Consider the following 13,866-nt stretch of genomic DNA (forward strand, 5'->3'; position numbering starts at 1 on the left):
ACAGCTGTGAAGTCTGTTTTCTTTACATCTCGCACACACACATTCACTCTCAGCGAGTGCAGCTGCTGGGGGGGGGGTCACGGAACCAATGCACCCAGCTCAGGTGGCCTTGATGACCTCACCAGGTCACAAACGCAAATCTCACGAGAGTTCAGTAAGCCTCTATAATGTGTGTGCGTGGTGCCCCCTCTAGTGGCACATGAAGGAATAACCTAGGGACAGTAATTTTTTGAGACAGATCTTTTTTAATGCTGTATTTTTTACCTATATAAAAATAGATGTAATTCAGGGGGCACACGTATATATTTTAGCACCATTTACATTCATATTTGAAGTGAAAACAATTTTCATTTTTACCACAGAACTACAAGGTAAAAAAAAAAAAAAATCTGTTAGGAATTTCCTGGCAAAACAAAAAAATGAGATCTAGCAGAATTCTTGTCACTTTTCAGACATGTTTAATGTGCAAAGTGTTTAAAAAAACTAAAAGAAAGAGTTTTTGCTCCACCTTCACGATGTCTTGGCATTGAGGCACTTGGCCACGGTGGCAGCGTGGCTGTCGCCCATGCCGAGGATATGCGTGTCCATCTTGTGCAGAAGCTCCTTGGAGTGAAGCATCTCCTTTTCCAGGTAATGCGACACGGTGGCGTCCACCTGAGAAGCATCCTGAACAAATACCAAAGTCCAGTCAGCGTCCATCATCTTGAGAGGATGGCAAATATGCTTTTAGGCGAATGACGTCCCCCCCACGTGTTTGGGAGATGTCCAAGAATGTGCAGAGGGTGGGAGCTCACCGGCGGCGAAGGCGAGATGAAGCTTCGTCCCTCCAGAGCGCGCTTGGTCAGCGCCGACTGCTCGCCGGGCGGCTGCCGGGAGCCCGTCGAGCGAAGCTGAGTGAACAAACGCTGGATGTCGCCGTCAAAGGAAGTTCCCTCGCTGACACTGCTGCTGACAAAGGAAGTGGTGTTAAGTCAAAGTAAGTCTGAAGTGGATTATGTTTGGCGAACCTTTCCGCAACCGTCTTGGCAGGGTCGTCTGCGGTGTGTCCTTGCGAGGTCGGCCCGTCCCCGGCGGGCCTCGGGCGCGTCGTCTGCGTGAGCTCCGGCCTCAGCTGGGGCTGCTCCGTTACGCTGCTTTCCCTGTGGGAGGCCAACGATGCTGCAGACGACGCCTCAGCCTGCGAGAAGAAAACAATCAGCATAGAAAAGAGAAGTGTGATGAAAGCCATAGAATAGGAAATAGCACGGATAACGACCGACCTGCTTCCTCACGTCATCCGTGTCTCCGCTGTGCCGCTGCTCCGCCCTCGACAGCTCCTCTCGCAACTGAGAATGTGCATGAAATATTGTATAGGTTTTAAAAATATGCTTATGGAACTACGGTATGTAAATATGTAACAATTCTCAAATAAATATACAAATATTGTGAAACATGTAAATTTTTGAATGAAATTTAATGTCAAATGTATAGTTACACATTTTTTTTAATTATTATTATATACCTAAATATTCAATTGATATGGTAAATAAGAAATGTGGAATATTTAATATGAGGATGTCACTTCCAGTATGATGTGTCACCAGTGGGAGGGAAAAAAAAAAAAAAGAGATGTCCAACCCTTTTCACTTCTGCTACTGAAGTATCAAAGGCGTCTTTTAGCACCCTGGCTTCTTGTTGGACCTTTGCGTGCTGGACGCTGGTTTCTTCCAATCTGAGCACACGTGCAGACGGTCACAAAATCATTCTTATCGACAATCCAAAACACACACACACATACCTCTCTTTGAGTCGGGTCACTTGCGCGTTGAGGTGAGCCTCACACGTGCGAGCGCGGTCGAGCTCCGCGGAGGCCCTCTGCAGATCCTCGCGAAGCTTCCCCGCGTCGTGAGATGTCAAGCACTCCTCCAATGAGCTGAATCAACGACACACACATTATAGATACACACGTGATCTCACTCATCAACACCTTTGGATGCAGACTACCCACCTTATCGCTCGCTCTTTGTCGTGCAGCATGTGTTTGAGCGTGCTGACGTCTTTGTGAAGCCTTTCGATCTCCTCCGTCTTATCCTGTCGGCCGAAACACAAGTCGATTGGTCGCGCCGATATTTTTCCGCCGCTCTTCCTTACCTGTCGCTGCCAACGGTCGTTCGACAGCCTCGTGTTTGCCAGGGCTCGGAAGCGTTCCAGTTCCATTTCCTGCACGTGTAGGTCATGGTGAACTTTATCCAGCTGAGAACGCATTCGCTGAGCATCCATGCAGCAGTCGGCGTGTAGGCGCTCGGACGCACGCTGTGCCTGGACAAAGATCATTTTCTCTATTGTAAGATTAATTATCATGTTTGGATACCACAAAGGTACAAACTAATGCGTTTACTTTGACGTGTGCAAGCTCCTCATTTAGACTGTTCTTGTGGGCCTCCAACTCTGCTAGCTGCGTCTGGTAGACCACCAACCTCTGACTGTACTCCTGCAGCCAGAATTGGAAGCAGTCACATCACCGTGGCAGCAAAGGGACAGAAAGACAGTTGTATGGAAAGCATATTCCAGAATAAATCTATCATATCGATGTTCTGTGTAATACCTCAAGCTTCTCCTTTAGCACCCTGACTTCAGACACGTCCTCATCTTTGGATTCCTCAGTGCTGCCCTTCTTTATGTGTCGGCGCTCAAGCTTCTGATAATTCCTCTTTAATTTGTCCAGCTGAGGGATTTCACGCGGAACCCGGTGAAGTGGGATAAAGTGAAAGTGTTCTTTTCGATTTTTGGACAGTGACAGCACATCACAACTGCTCACCTCCTCACTAACTTTTCCCAGCTGCTTCTCGTACTTGGTTGCCAAGTCATGTCGCCCGGCTTGGATGTCCTCCACCTGCTTGCGGAGAACTCCAATCTACAACGGCAAAGCAAAAGACAAATGTCAGAGTTTCAGGAACATAATAGTACCCACCACGTATGATTCACCTCCAGGTCTTTGCGTTGGATGATCACCCTGGATGTGGAAATGTCCTCCTGGCCGCCCTTCAGCTGCTGCTGGAGGTCCCGTATCTGTGTCTCCCACTCGCTCCTCTGCATGCTCATCATGATGTCGATCTGCCGCATCAACTCCTGGAGCTCAGGCTCGCACGCTGACAGCACTGAGCTGGAGAATTTGTGGACAAACAAGTGCATGAAATAGGAGACATGACAAGTTACAAAACTATTAGCATGACTCTACCTGAGGTCCGAATTCAGCAACGAGCCCAAACACGCCTCCATTACAGCTCATAAATGTTTTCCAATATTAACCATATAACTTTAATAGACTATTTATACATACTTGGGTAAAAAGGTGAATTAGCTACCGGCTAGCAACCACCAAGCTAACTTATCGCTTACGTTTAAAGCGAAGCAATCTAGCGCTTAATATCTTAGTTTTTCAAAAGACTAACTGCTTGCAACTAGCGCGCTAAACGGAAATAAATTAACAATATTTAGTGGTCAACTGAACATTGAAGGAAAACAAACTTCTCAAAGTACATTAAAAGCAAACTACTTCCTGTTTGAAGCGAGAGACCCCGCCTTTTCCAGTGACGTCATCACGTCCGACGGAAGCCGTGAGGCGAAATTTGTCATTTTTTAATTTTATTTTTTTAAAAGTTGTCATTTTTATTGATTCAGATAATTTGTGCAGGCATCGCATATACTGAAACCATGGAAACAATTTAATTTATAAAAAACTTTATTATAATAACAAGATCTCATATGGCACTTGTCAGTGACAGTGTAATTTTTTTTTATGATGCTAATATTAGACTTTGCTCTTGTGACAGTGTGCCAGCGCGTCCTTCAGCGCCTCCAGCACCATGTCCGCACTCGAAATGCTGCTGTTGCATCCCATCAGACCGACACGCAGCACCTGCAACAGCCAACATGTTAGGTTGCTAAGTGACATGCTAGCTAAGATAGGAATGTTGATTGGTTGCCAAAGAAGTAGGTGACAGCAGTTTTCACGTTGCTAGCTAGCGAGGCACGTGATTAGCGCATTAAGGGTTAGGCAGGCTGCCAGCAAGACAGATAAATAGAGACGTAGGTTGCACACTACCATGCCGGCAGAAGGTCCGAGCCCCCCGGAGATCTCCAAGTTGTGCGTTTTCATGACATAGGCTGTGATCTCCTTCCAGTCGTATCCATCCGGAACCACGATTGTCGTCACCGTCGGCAACCTCAACGCCTTGGAAAATTCGTATTAGAAATTATTACAATTAGTGATGAGTGACCCGACTTGTCGTCCGCTGCAATAAATGACCAACCAAACATTTCACCTGATCCTCCACAAAGAGCTTAAGTCCCATACGCTCCAAACCGGTGTGGAAATACTCAGCCACTTCCCTGTGTTTCTTCCAGGAATGTTCCAGACCCTACCGAGCAGCAGACGATTAGATACAAATAAATATTTACTTTGTACTTTTGAGCCACCAAATGATGAGTTAGCCTCACCTCCTCCACGAGGATGGCCAGGCTCTCCCTGAGGGAGTAAAATGCAGAGACGGGACCCGTGTGGTGGTACCTGCGAAGATGATTAGTTCACGACAAGATTTCTGCTTTGAAACCCTTTTAATGGAGTCCTTACACTCGGGTGGCTTTGCCGTCGCATCCCCAGTAGTTAGACAGCCATCTTAGGTCCAAGAAGAACGACACCGGCTTTGTTCTGCGCTCGAATATTTTCCGACTGTGGGCAAAATGCTGCATTTCTACACGGAAGTTGTTTTTTTTGTAGTTGACTGGCGTTGTATGAGTAATTGCGGCTTGTTTTTGAGGCTTTACCATGCTCGCTCACTAAAGGAGATGGGTGCGGTTCCTGGTGGGGCATTCAGAACTTTCTGCGAACCCGTGTACAGGATGTCGATCTCTAAACATAAAGAGAAGTGTCCCATTGCCTTGATGTACAATATTTTTGTATGTGATCGAGCATATTAACTTTATATACCTTGTTGGTCCATGCGCACTGGAGCGCCACCTACTGACGCCACAGAGTCCACCAGCAACAAACAGTCGTACCTGTTGAGGCACAAACGCAATCATCATCATTGCTTCACATTGCTATTTTTATTTTTATCATTTTTACTTGTGACAGAGCTGTCCGATGCCGTCCAGCGGGTGCAGGACGCCAGTGGACGATTCTCCGTGTGTCAGGAAAAGCAGTCCAGGCCTGTGTTTGATTAGCGCCTAGCGTGGCACAACAATCAATCGATATTGATTTGTTAGCATGTTAGCGTCAGTGTCCGCTTACCTGTTCGATTTCTGCATTGGTGAAGACTCCACCAGGGGGCGCAATAATGGTGTGAACCACAGCACCTGTTGAGTCAATGAAATTTCAGTCTGTTGATACTCATAAAAAAAAAAAGTCAGAAAGGAAATGTAATTGCTAAGAAGCTAGTGTTACCAATCCTCCCTGCCATGTCCGCCGCCCGCTCTCCCCAGATGCCGTTAACTGCTACCAGCACGCTGTCGCCGGCCTCCACGGCGTTGAAGATGCCGCATTCCATGGCGGCGTGGCCCGTGCCACTCACTACCAAAGTCACCGGGTTCAGAGTCTGGAACATATACTGTACTCCGCTGCGGATGTCGGCCATTATCTGCAAAGCAACACATCTCATTCATTTTCATTTTAAAAGATTGTTTTGTAAATACACACCCATTTTTCACAGTCAAAATAAAAAGACAATTGGGTGTTACCTCAAAGGTTTCTGGATGCATGTGTCCGATTACGGGATTGGCTCCGGCCTGCAAGATGCGTGGCGGAACGTTGGAGGGTCCGGGTCCGAACATGTGGCGCCGAGGAACCGTCATGGGAGTCCGCAGACGTTCCGGAGGTGGAACCGCCAAGGAGGACATGGCTAAATCTGTGCGGAGAGCTGTGCGAACTCCGACCAGACTAGTTTTCCAACTTTGTTTGTCTGCCAGTCCTTGGCTGAAGTTAAATATTAACGAATGACTCTTCACTTTTTTTAGCGGCATTGTATCATCCAATCAAGTTGTAACAAATGACATTCGGTGATACGTAATGATATGTCAAGATCAATTTAAAATCTCTATCATAGTGTAAATTGCAGACTTGGTTTGATACATAATTGCTGAATAAATATTTCTGTAAAATATTTACTACAAAGTTTGAATATTTAAAAATGTGCAAATCAGGAGACAAGCTGTTATATTACCGCTATACATTTATTTTACATAGTAAAATGGGTACATATTCCATCATATATTTATGTTAATACTTTTATCTTTGAAAGGTTAAAAAGTAGCATATTCTAACTTGGACTCTCACCATCTCATGACAGCCAGAACATGAACGTCAGAAGTAACTACATCTAATATAGTGCTTCTACTGTCTGGTTATATATTTTTGTGGCTATAATCATATTTTAAAAATACTTGGTTTCATGTCCTCGTCTTCATGCGTCATCCTGAGGGATGGTTCTCGGGGTGAGAAGAAGGGTCTTCCCCAGGGGCTCTGTGCTGAAGGAGCCGTCGCGGTACACCAGCTGTCCCCTCACGATGGTGGACCTCACCACGCCTCGGAGAGGCACCCCCAGGTACGGAGTTAGCTACGCATACAGAGCACAAAGATCAAATTTCAGAATGAATCCTGCTTCAAGTTTGTTTCCTACCTTGTTCTTATGATGTATGCCTTCTTCTTTAATCTATACCAGGATGAAACAAAGTTTTTACCAGCCTTGTAGCTACTTGGACTTTTTTTTTTTTTGCTGCAAACCTCAAATTCTCTCTCAGGGTCCCAGATGACCAGGTCAGCGTCGTAACCCGGTGCCAGGCTGCCCTTCTGCTGGCCGAGGCCACAGAGCTGGGCCGTGTTTTTGCACAGGAGGCGTACGGCGTCCCCAAACTGAAAGCCCTTCTGACTGGCTGCGCTCCAGAACAGAGGCAAGCCTAACCAATATCAAACAAGTCATAAATTGTGATTTATGACCATAGAGGAGTTTACGACAAGATTTTTGTTGCCGGTATTACCAAACTGGAGAGATGAAATTCCTCCCCAGGCTTGAGTAAAATCTCCAAGGTCCAGTTTCTTAAGGTCAGGCGTGCAGGGGGAGTGGTCCGACACCACCATGTCAATGTGGCCCTCCTTCAGCGCCGCCCACAACTGATCCTGCAAGTATCATTTACGATGGCGGTACAGACACAAAGACTTTTAATATCTAAACAGATTTCAAAATAAGTGACAGAACTGCCGTTGACCTGGTTGTGAGCTGATCGGATGGGTGGGCAACACTTGAACTGCGTGGCCCCCGCTGGTACGCCCTCTGCACTCAGGTTCAGATAGTGGTGGGTGGTCTCCACCGTCAGGGGGGCCCCGCCCTTTTTGGCCTCTTGGATGAGAGGCAGCGCCTGAGCTGAAGACAAGTGGACCACATGGCAGCGTACCCTGAAGCACAAAAACACAGCGGACATAAAACAACGTCCCTGAAATATCGCTAACTGGGAGTTGATTATTTCTGGTTGTCATGGTGATGATGATCTCACTGGTACTCGGTGCAGAGCTGTACCACACTGCGGATAGCCTCCACTTCCATGATGTCAGGTCTAGACTGCAGGAAGGTGTCATATTGTTGAGGATCTGATGTGGACATAACATAATCAGTCCATATACCTGATGGGGGAGACTGCAATAAGTGTTACAGTAAATAGAAAATTACCGCCATTGCTCTCACTGGTCTGTTGAACTTCCTTCTCAGCATGAAACTAAAAGAGACAAAAAAAAAGATCCCACGTGTCGATCTTCCATCATCTTTTTTCATAAAACGCTCAATCTGAGTAAAATAGACGCAGAATGTGGTCAGATGCTAACTGTATGCAAAACAGAGGTGCGCTAAAGCTAACTGAAACTAATAATGCTAATGATATGTAAAACAGCAATGATTATTAATGTGCCCTGCTGTGGTGTATTCGTGTACCAGTAGGACACTTCCTGTTCCTCTCAGCTGCTCCATGGCAGCCTGAAGGTCTCCGTGGCTCACGTGAGGGAACTCATCCACGCCGCTGTGGATCAGGAAGCACTTGAAGCCAGCCACTCCGGCCTGGATCATGGGCTGAAGTTCTAGCTTTAAGCAGAGGAGAGTTTTGTTAGTGTTGTGGAGTTCCTTATAAATGTATTTCACACGTGTTGATTTTCTGCATGCCTGAATGGACTCCAGCGAGTCGCTTTATGCTTCCGCCATGTGCAAATCAGCTGTGTTCACTCCCACAACGGCGCAAACGCCCGTTTCTAACAATAGGGCCCTATGTCCACGGGTAGTGAGAGAAGGAGCGGCATTGTTATTTGATACACCGCCTTACCTGATTGCCGGGAATCACACCACCCCAAAAGGCAGTGTCCACGAAGCATTTACCCGTAGCCTCGCGCAACTTCTCCTGTAAATTAGCCAGCGTGGTGGTTGGCGGGATGCTATTTCTGGAATAAATGGGTAATGTACAGGGTTGATGGAAGTTAATAGTTAAAAGAGTAACAAAATCATTTCACGTGATACTTTGCTAGATCCATGGGTAGGTCACTCACAGGGGCATGTCCACGATGGTGGTGACTCCTCCTGCTGCCGCCGCCCTGGTGGCCGTCCAAAATCCTTCCCAGGAGGTGCGTCCGGGCTCGTTGACGTGAACGTGACAGTCCACGATTCCCGGCATCACTACGCTATCGCCTGCATCCAACACCTGCAAACAAGGCTGCAGGTTTCACTGGCCAGCTACCTGTTGAGTTAGCAAATTTGCTATCTACTTAATGCAGAACCGAGAGAGCTATCTCGTTGTAACTTTATTCGAGCTCATTAACTTGCTTCTATGTAGCGTGCAACCTAATTTGTGACCCAGTAGCTTGTGACAACGAGAAATCTAACAAAACAGTTTGATCTTACCTCCACGTCCTCTGTAAATTCCTCAGCGGAAAGCACTTGATGGATTTTCCCATCCCGTATGAGGATGATGGCAGATCCGACTTGTTGGTTCCCCAGAAGCACTCTGGTGCTCTTCACCGCCGACACAGTGGATCCCAGCTCCATGTCTGCATTCAATGCCTGTGAATATGAATAACAAACTCAAAATGTCTGTTTAATGACTAAACCGGATCATGTGGAATGCTCAGGGGTCGGCCCGCCCCTGCCTGCAGTCTAAATGGTTCGGAGAATTACCACCACCATGTGACAACTGTCAAAACACTCCAAACAAGAAGAACATTATTATGTGTTATTATGTTCAACTAAGAGGACGTTTTTACTATTTTTTACACGCTACAAAGTTACGCAGCTATCTGTCCGACCATCTAGCAACCTAGCTAATGAGTTACTTAGCTGGCTGGGTAACAAGCTAATAATCAACCTAATTTTCTTTGATGAAATGCCAATGTAAGTGAAATACAAGAAAGTTAACAAACGAGAGAAAAAAGAATACAAATTACACTTGAAAAATGAACCAGATAAACGTAAAATCATAATAATATTGAATAAAACATCTTCGTCAAACTCTTAAATGTTCAATGTTTCAACAGCATTGGTTCCCTTTCTAGTGACGTCAGAACGCAAATCTCGCCGAATCACGTGATTGTTTTCATTACGTAATGTACCGGATGCCGCACAACCCGGGAGGACAAGGCGGGGAAAGCGATTGCTGGATGGATGGCTAGCTCGAGAAAAACAATGGATGAATAGAGTGAACGTGAGCAGCAGGTTTTCTTTTAACAACTGTCTCCATCAACCTCATCCTCCTCATCTTCACACGAGCAGCGATGGCGGGCCCGGATCAGCAGAAGCAGCCTCAGCAGCAGGTGGAGGAGGAGAAGGCCGAGCACATCGATGATGCGGAGATGGCGCTGCAAGGCATCAACATGCTCCTCAACAACGGCTTCAAGGAGAGCGATGAGCTATTTAGGAGATACCGGTAACGTTCCCGTGCTCGCCTATAGAAATACGTGATTGTGCGGGTATGGGCGTGTTAACAAATATGCGGTGAAGTCAACTTCATGACGTCACATCGCCAGCCTCGTAAAATGGACTTGACGCTGAGGCATTTTTAGATGTTTTTGTGTATATATTAATTAATAAAGGTACCTTCCAGATGCCTTACCTTTATGCCACCTGGTTTAATAGTCATCATGGCACATTTCAGCTTTGCATGCAGTTTGTGGTGTATTTTCACTCGTGTTGTCTTCTGCAGGAGTCAGAGTCCGCTGATGAGCTTCGGGGCAAGTTTTGTCAGCTTCTTGGTGAGTGATACGCTTGTGTGCAAATATTTGGAGTACATGTGACATTATGCTGATAAGGTCCCTTGAGGTGTGTGTAAATTACGTTTTCAGAATGCCATGATGACATTCGAAGAGGAGAAAATGCAGACGGCCTGCGATGACCTGAAGACCACCGAGAAGCTGTGTGAGAGCGACAGCGTCGGCGTGCTGGAGACCATCAGGAACAAGATTAAGAAGAGTGTCGGTTTATTATCAAACACTTGATTTCATTGTATGCATTATTGCCAAAGACAGTTCTCGAATGTTCTGCGTATGTACAGATGGACTCTCAGCGGTCCGGAGTGGTGGTGGTAGACCGCCTGCAAAGACAGATCATTGTGGCCGACTGTCAGGTTTACTTGGCCGTGCTGTCGTTTGTCAAGCAGGAACTCTCAGGTCAGCTTCGTACTTTCTTCCACTTCTGTGGTGTGGACTATTTTGTTGTTAGCAAGTTAGTTATTGTCTTTCTTTTGATTTCTGTTCCATAAATATGACAAATGTGGTTTAACAGCGTACATAAAAGGTGGATGGATACTCCGCAAAGCGTGGAAGATGTACAACAAATGTCACAGCGACATCAGCCAGCTGCAGGACGCCTGCCAGCAGACCACCGCCGAGACCGCCGCCGCCGCCGTGCCCGACAATGCCAACCACAATGAGGTGGAGAGCGGTGTGACGTCCGAGGCCCTGGACCGCCTGAAGGGCTCGGTGAGCTTCGGCTACGGCCTGTTCCACCTGTGCATCTCCATGGTGCCCCCTCACCTTCTCAAGATCATCAACCTGCTGGGCTTCCCCGGAGACCGCCTGCAAGGCCTCGCCGCACTTGCCTACGCCAGCGAGAGCAAGGACATGAAGGCACCTTTAGCTACGTAAGTACAAAAACTAACACAAACTCTCCAATTGTGACTAAAGTTTTTCTTTTGCGGCATCAGTTTGGCCCTCTTGTGGTACCACACGGTAGTGCTGCCCTTCTTTGCACTCGACGGGTGTGATTCTCACGCTGGCCTGACTGAAGCCAAAGAGATCCTGCACAGGAAGTCGCTGGTCTACCCAAACTCCTCCCTCTTCATCTTCTTCAAGGGGCGCGTACACAGACTGGAGGTAGGACTGCCTTAGGCCCAAACGTTTCGGTGATGCGTTCAGGATCGTGATTTTGTGTATCCTTAGTGTCACATCAACAGCGCTCTGGCGTGCTTCAACGATGCACTGGAACTGGCTTCAGACCAAAGAGAACTCCAGCACGTGTGTCTGTATGAGATTGGTACGTTGCGGCTCGTCGGGTCTGGCGCTGCTCGTCAGGGATTTGCGGTGATGAATCGTTTCCATCTGTCTCATCAGGCTGGTGCAGCATGATCGAGATGAACTTCGAAGACGCCCACCTGGCCTTCGAGAGGCTGAAGAATGAGTCAAGATGGTCGCAGTGTTATTACGCTTACCTGACCGGAGGTAAGAAGACGACATTAGCATTACTGACATTAGCATCGTGGCATCTCTTTGGTCTTTTTCCGTAGTGTGTCAGGGCGCCTCGGGCGACCTGGACGGCGCTAGCGGTGTCTTCAAAGATGTGCAGAAGCTGTTCAAGAGGAAAAACAACCAGATTGAGCAGTTTGCTGTCAAACGGGTATGCCTTCTAAAAAAAGACAATCGCTCTCTTTGGAGTATTGTGTCTTGGATGAGGATTAGATGTGTGTCTGTTGTTTTGGTGATGGAGCTGTGGTGTGTTTTGGATGAGTGTCGTTGATTCGGGATGTGTCTTTGATGTGTGGGTACAGGCGGAGCGTTTGAGGAAGATCTCACTCAGCAGGGAGCTTTGCATCCTGGGCGTCATTGAGGTGTTGTACTTGTGGAAAGCGCTTCCCAACTGCTCGTCGTCCAAGCTGCAGGTCATGAACCAAGGTACGAAAGTGACCCTGTTGCGACATGTTTGTGTCAACAAAGCTGTGCAAGTGAAGAGTAACGCTGTGGGTTCAGTGTTGCAGCGTCTTGACGAGGCGTCGTGTCGAGGATTGAAACATCTCCTGCTGGGCGCCATCCACAAGTGTCACGGCAACATCAGAGACGCCGTTCAGGTAATCTAACAGCCTCTGACAATCACCCCATGTGGTGTTTACTGTGGAATATTTTTGCGCAGTCCTTCCAGATGGCAGCCAGAGACGAGCACGGACGTCAGACCAATTCGTACGTTCAGCCGTACGCCGTCTACGAGCTGGGCTGCATGCTGTTAGCTAAACCTGAGGTCAGTCCAGTCCTCATCTGCCTCTTAATTATTATTATTTTTTTTTATATATATATTTTAATTTATGTTCTAGACTGTGCTGGTATATTTAAATTTAATTCAGAAGTATGTCCAATTTTCTTTTCCAATTATACATCCAAAACACTAAATCTGATTAAAAATAATAATTTTAAGGTACGTGTTTTTGATGACACATTTCTTTTGTGTTCCCACCAATCAGACAGTGGGGAAGGGAAGATCGTTCCTACTCCAAGCAAAGGTAAAAATGGTTAGCACACACACTTAGCATTACAGGCTAACCCGATTGATATTTATTTTCTCCATTTGTATTTCCAGGAGGATTTCACGGGCTACGACTTTGAGAACAGGCTTCACGTGCGCATCCATTCGGCGTTAGCCTCTCTGAAGGAACTCGTGCCTCAGTGACTCCAGATGGGGGTCGGCGTTAGTCTTTTTACATCATCTTTTAACCCACGAACTGAATCTGTTAAAGGAAACCTCCAGACCCAGTTTGAAAATCACTTATTTACTCATTGTACAATGTTAAGATACCAGTGCCGGATGCAAACTTAAGTCTGTACATTCAAGTACTGTATTTTTGTCCCACTTGCAACAAACGGTGCCGTGTTTTGACAAGGTTTTCGCCCATGTAAAAATGCTTTCACCTATTGTATGATTTAGCTCATCACAACAAGCACCTGTGCACACATTAAGATGTTTGATGCAGGGAAAAGAACTCAATATTTATTGTGATTGCCTCAAATACAGTTTTAACAGAATTTTTGCCACACAAATGTTTTCAAAACGGTTTTAACAGAATTTTTCTCAGTGTTATAACACATTTGCCTGCTGTGAAGTATGTTTCGTTTGCCACTGTTGCAAATTTCTTCAATTTGTGATGGTCTCTTTACATCGAGTGTCATCCTTAATTTTCGTGTCGATTTTGATGAATCTCCAACAAAAAGCCACTCCGAGAAGATGGAGGAAATTGTGCTATTTATCGTGTTTGTTATTCCTCATCTCTGTGATGAACGTGGAAGTGTGCGAGTGGTCCGTTTGTCAAGTAATGTTTTGATCCACATTTCAGTTCAAATGTCACTCAACTCTACAATAAACTCTTTTCCCTCAAAGTGTTTTCTTTTAATCTGACAAGCCATATAAATATATCTCTATCAACGTACCTATCTATTTATATATCTAGCTAGCTTCCAACTAGGCCTATAAATGAAATTAATAAACACAACAGTACGTTTTGCTATGACGTCAGCATCGCCAAGGTGCACTTCCTGCTCCCCCCCTCCCAACCAAGCCCCAAAAAACCTCCCTCCGCGCTCTTCCTTCTACCCCCCCCCCTCTT

General features: G+C 46.3%; 4 protein-coding genes across 7 annotated transcripts; 1 reads left to right on the plus strand and 3 right to left on the minus strand.

Annotated features, from left to right (window-relative positions):
* Positions 1-71: 71 nt before the first annotated feature.
* Positions 72-3,593, minus strand: cep63 (centrosomal protein 63). Of its 2 annotated transcripts, none has more exons than XM_037250279.1 (13): positions 3,218-3,593; positions 2,965-3,142; positions 2,798-2,893; positions 2,585-2,704; positions 2,378-2,470; positions 2,131-2,298; positions 1,988-2,070; positions 1,778-1,912; positions 1,618-1,711; positions 1,260-1,325; positions 1,008-1,177; positions 795-948; positions 72-666 (listed from the first exon to the last, which is right to left on the minus strand). In XM_037250279.1, exons 1-13 carry the CDS (start codon positions 3,256-3,258, stop codon positions 511-513), a joined length of 1,554 nt encoding a protein of 517 aa, XP_037106174.1. In that variant the 5' UTR covers positions 3,259-3,593; the 3' UTR covers positions 72-510. The 2 variants fall into 2 exon arrangements, with proteins under 2 accessions (XP_037106174.1, XP_037106175.1); XM_037250280.1 differs by having other exon boundaries at positions 75-666; positions 795-945.
* Positions 3,594-3,780: 187 nt separating this feature from the next.
* Positions 3,781-6,099, minus strand: agxta (alanine--glyoxylate and serine--pyruvate aminotransferase a). Its single transcript, XM_037250249.1, has 11 exons — positions 5,719-6,099; positions 5,426-5,618; positions 5,273-5,337; positions 5,108-5,208; positions 4,970-5,040; positions 4,807-4,891; positions 4,613-4,711; positions 4,480-4,549; positions 4,305-4,400; positions 4,085-4,213; positions 3,781-3,898 (listed from the first exon to the last, which is right to left on the minus strand). Exons 1-11 carry the CDS (start codon positions 5,998-6,000, stop codon positions 3,791-3,793), a joined length of 1,299 nt encoding a protein of 432 aa, XP_037106144.1. The 5' UTR covers positions 6,001-6,099; the 3' UTR covers positions 3,781-3,790.
* A 104-nt stretch (positions 6,100-6,203) lies between these two features.
* On the minus strand, positions 6,204-9,100 carry zgc:103559. 2 transcript variants are annotated; one of them, XM_037250246.1, is made up of 11 exons: positions 8,913-9,100; positions 8,561-8,724; positions 8,341-8,455; positions 7,959-8,105; positions 7,701-7,746; positions 7,528-7,621; positions 7,243-7,429; positions 7,015-7,153; positions 6,761-6,933; positions 6,657-6,689; positions 6,204-6,593 (listed from the first exon to the last, which is right to left on the minus strand). In XM_037250246.1, exons 1-11 carry the CDS (start codon positions 9,054-9,056, stop codon positions 6,441-6,443), a joined length of 1,395 nt encoding a protein of 464 aa, XP_037106141.1. In that variant the 5' UTR covers positions 9,057-9,100; the 3' UTR covers positions 6,204-6,440. The 2 variants fall into 2 exon arrangements, with proteins under 2 accessions (XP_037106141.1, XP_037106142.1); XM_037250247.1 differs by having other exon boundaries at positions 8,561-8,712; positions 8,913-9,099.
* Positions 9,101-9,610: 510 nt separating this feature from the next.
* LOC119122069 (tetratricopeptide repeat protein 39C-like) lies at positions 9,611-13,639 on the plus strand. Of its 2 annotated transcripts, XM_037250244.1 has the most exons (15): positions 9,619-9,693; positions 9,777-9,930; positions 10,207-10,255; positions 10,346-10,474; positions 10,555-10,669; positions 10,785-11,142; positions 11,206-11,374; positions 11,441-11,534; positions 11,612-11,719; positions 11,785-11,894; positions 12,046-12,169; positions 12,245-12,342; positions 12,405-12,509; positions 12,730-12,768; positions 12,846-13,639. In XM_037250244.1, exons 1-15 carry the CDS (start codon positions 9,669-9,671, stop codon positions 12,933-12,935), a joined length of 1,767 nt encoding a protein of 588 aa, XP_037106139.1. In that variant the 5' UTR covers positions 9,619-9,668; the 3' UTR covers positions 12,936-13,639. The 2 variants fall into 2 exon arrangements, with proteins under 2 accessions (XP_037106140.1, XP_037106139.1); XM_037250245.1 differs by having other exon boundaries at positions 9,611-9,930.
* Positions 13,640-13,866: the final 227 nt, after the last annotated feature.

Source organism: Syngnathus acus, chromosome 4, assembly GCF_901709675.1.
Source record: "Syngnathus acus chromosome 4, fSynAcu1.2, whole genome shotgun sequence".
Taxonomy (NCBI): domain Eukaryota; kingdom Metazoa; phylum Chordata; class Actinopteri; order Syngnathiformes; family Syngnathidae; genus Syngnathus; species Syngnathus acus.

Bases quoted from the DNA above. Each gene is read 5' to 3' on its own strand.
- cep63 (XM_037250279.1), bottom strand. From the start codon at position 3,258: ATGGAGGCGTGTTTGGGCTCGTTGCTGAATTCGGACCTCAG. The intron at 2,471-2,584 runs GTATTACACAGA...TTCTGGCTGCAG, and splicing joins TGCTAAAGGAGAAGCTTGAG to GAGTACAGTCAGAGGTTGGT. The intron at 2,071-2,130 runs GTAAGGAAGAGC...TTCGGCCGACAG, and splicing joins ACGACCGTTGGCAGCGACAG to GATAAGACGGAGGAGATCGA.
- agxta (XM_037250249.1), bottom strand. From the start codon at position 6,000: ATGCCGCTAAAAAAAGTGAAGAGTCATTCGTTAATATTTAACTTCAGC. The intron at 4,401-4,479 runs GTGAGGCTAACT...GCTGCTCGGTAG, and splicing joins TGGCCATCCTCGTGGAGGAG to GGTCTGGAACATTCCTGGAA. The intron at 4,214-4,304 runs GTGAAATGTTTG...GAATTTTCCAAG, and splicing joins AGCTCTTTGTGGAGGATCAG to GCGTTGAGGTTGCCGACGGT.
- zgc:103559 (XM_037250246.1), bottom strand. From the start codon at position 9,056: ATGGAGCTGGGATCCACTGTGTCGGCGGTGAAGAGCACCAGAGTGCTT. The intron at 8,456-8,560 runs GTGAGTGACCTA...CATTTATTCCAG, and splicing joins ACCATCGTGGACATGCCCCT to AAATAGCATCCCGCCAACCA. The intron at 7,747-7,958 runs GTACACGAATAC...TGTCTCTTTTAG, and splicing joins GAACAGGAAGTGTCCTACTG to TTTCATGCTGAGAAGGAAGT.
- LOC119122069 (XM_037250244.1), top strand. From the start codon at position 9,669: ATGGCTAGCTCGAGAAAAACAATGG. The intron at 11,375-11,440 runs GTAGGACTGCCT...GTGTATCCTTAG, and splicing joins GGCGCGTACACAGACTGGAG to TGTCACATCAACAGCGCTCT. The intron at 12,343-12,404 runs GTAATCTAACAG...ATTTTTGCGCAG, and splicing joins ACATCAGAGACGCCGTTCAG to TCCTTCCAGATGGCAGCCAG.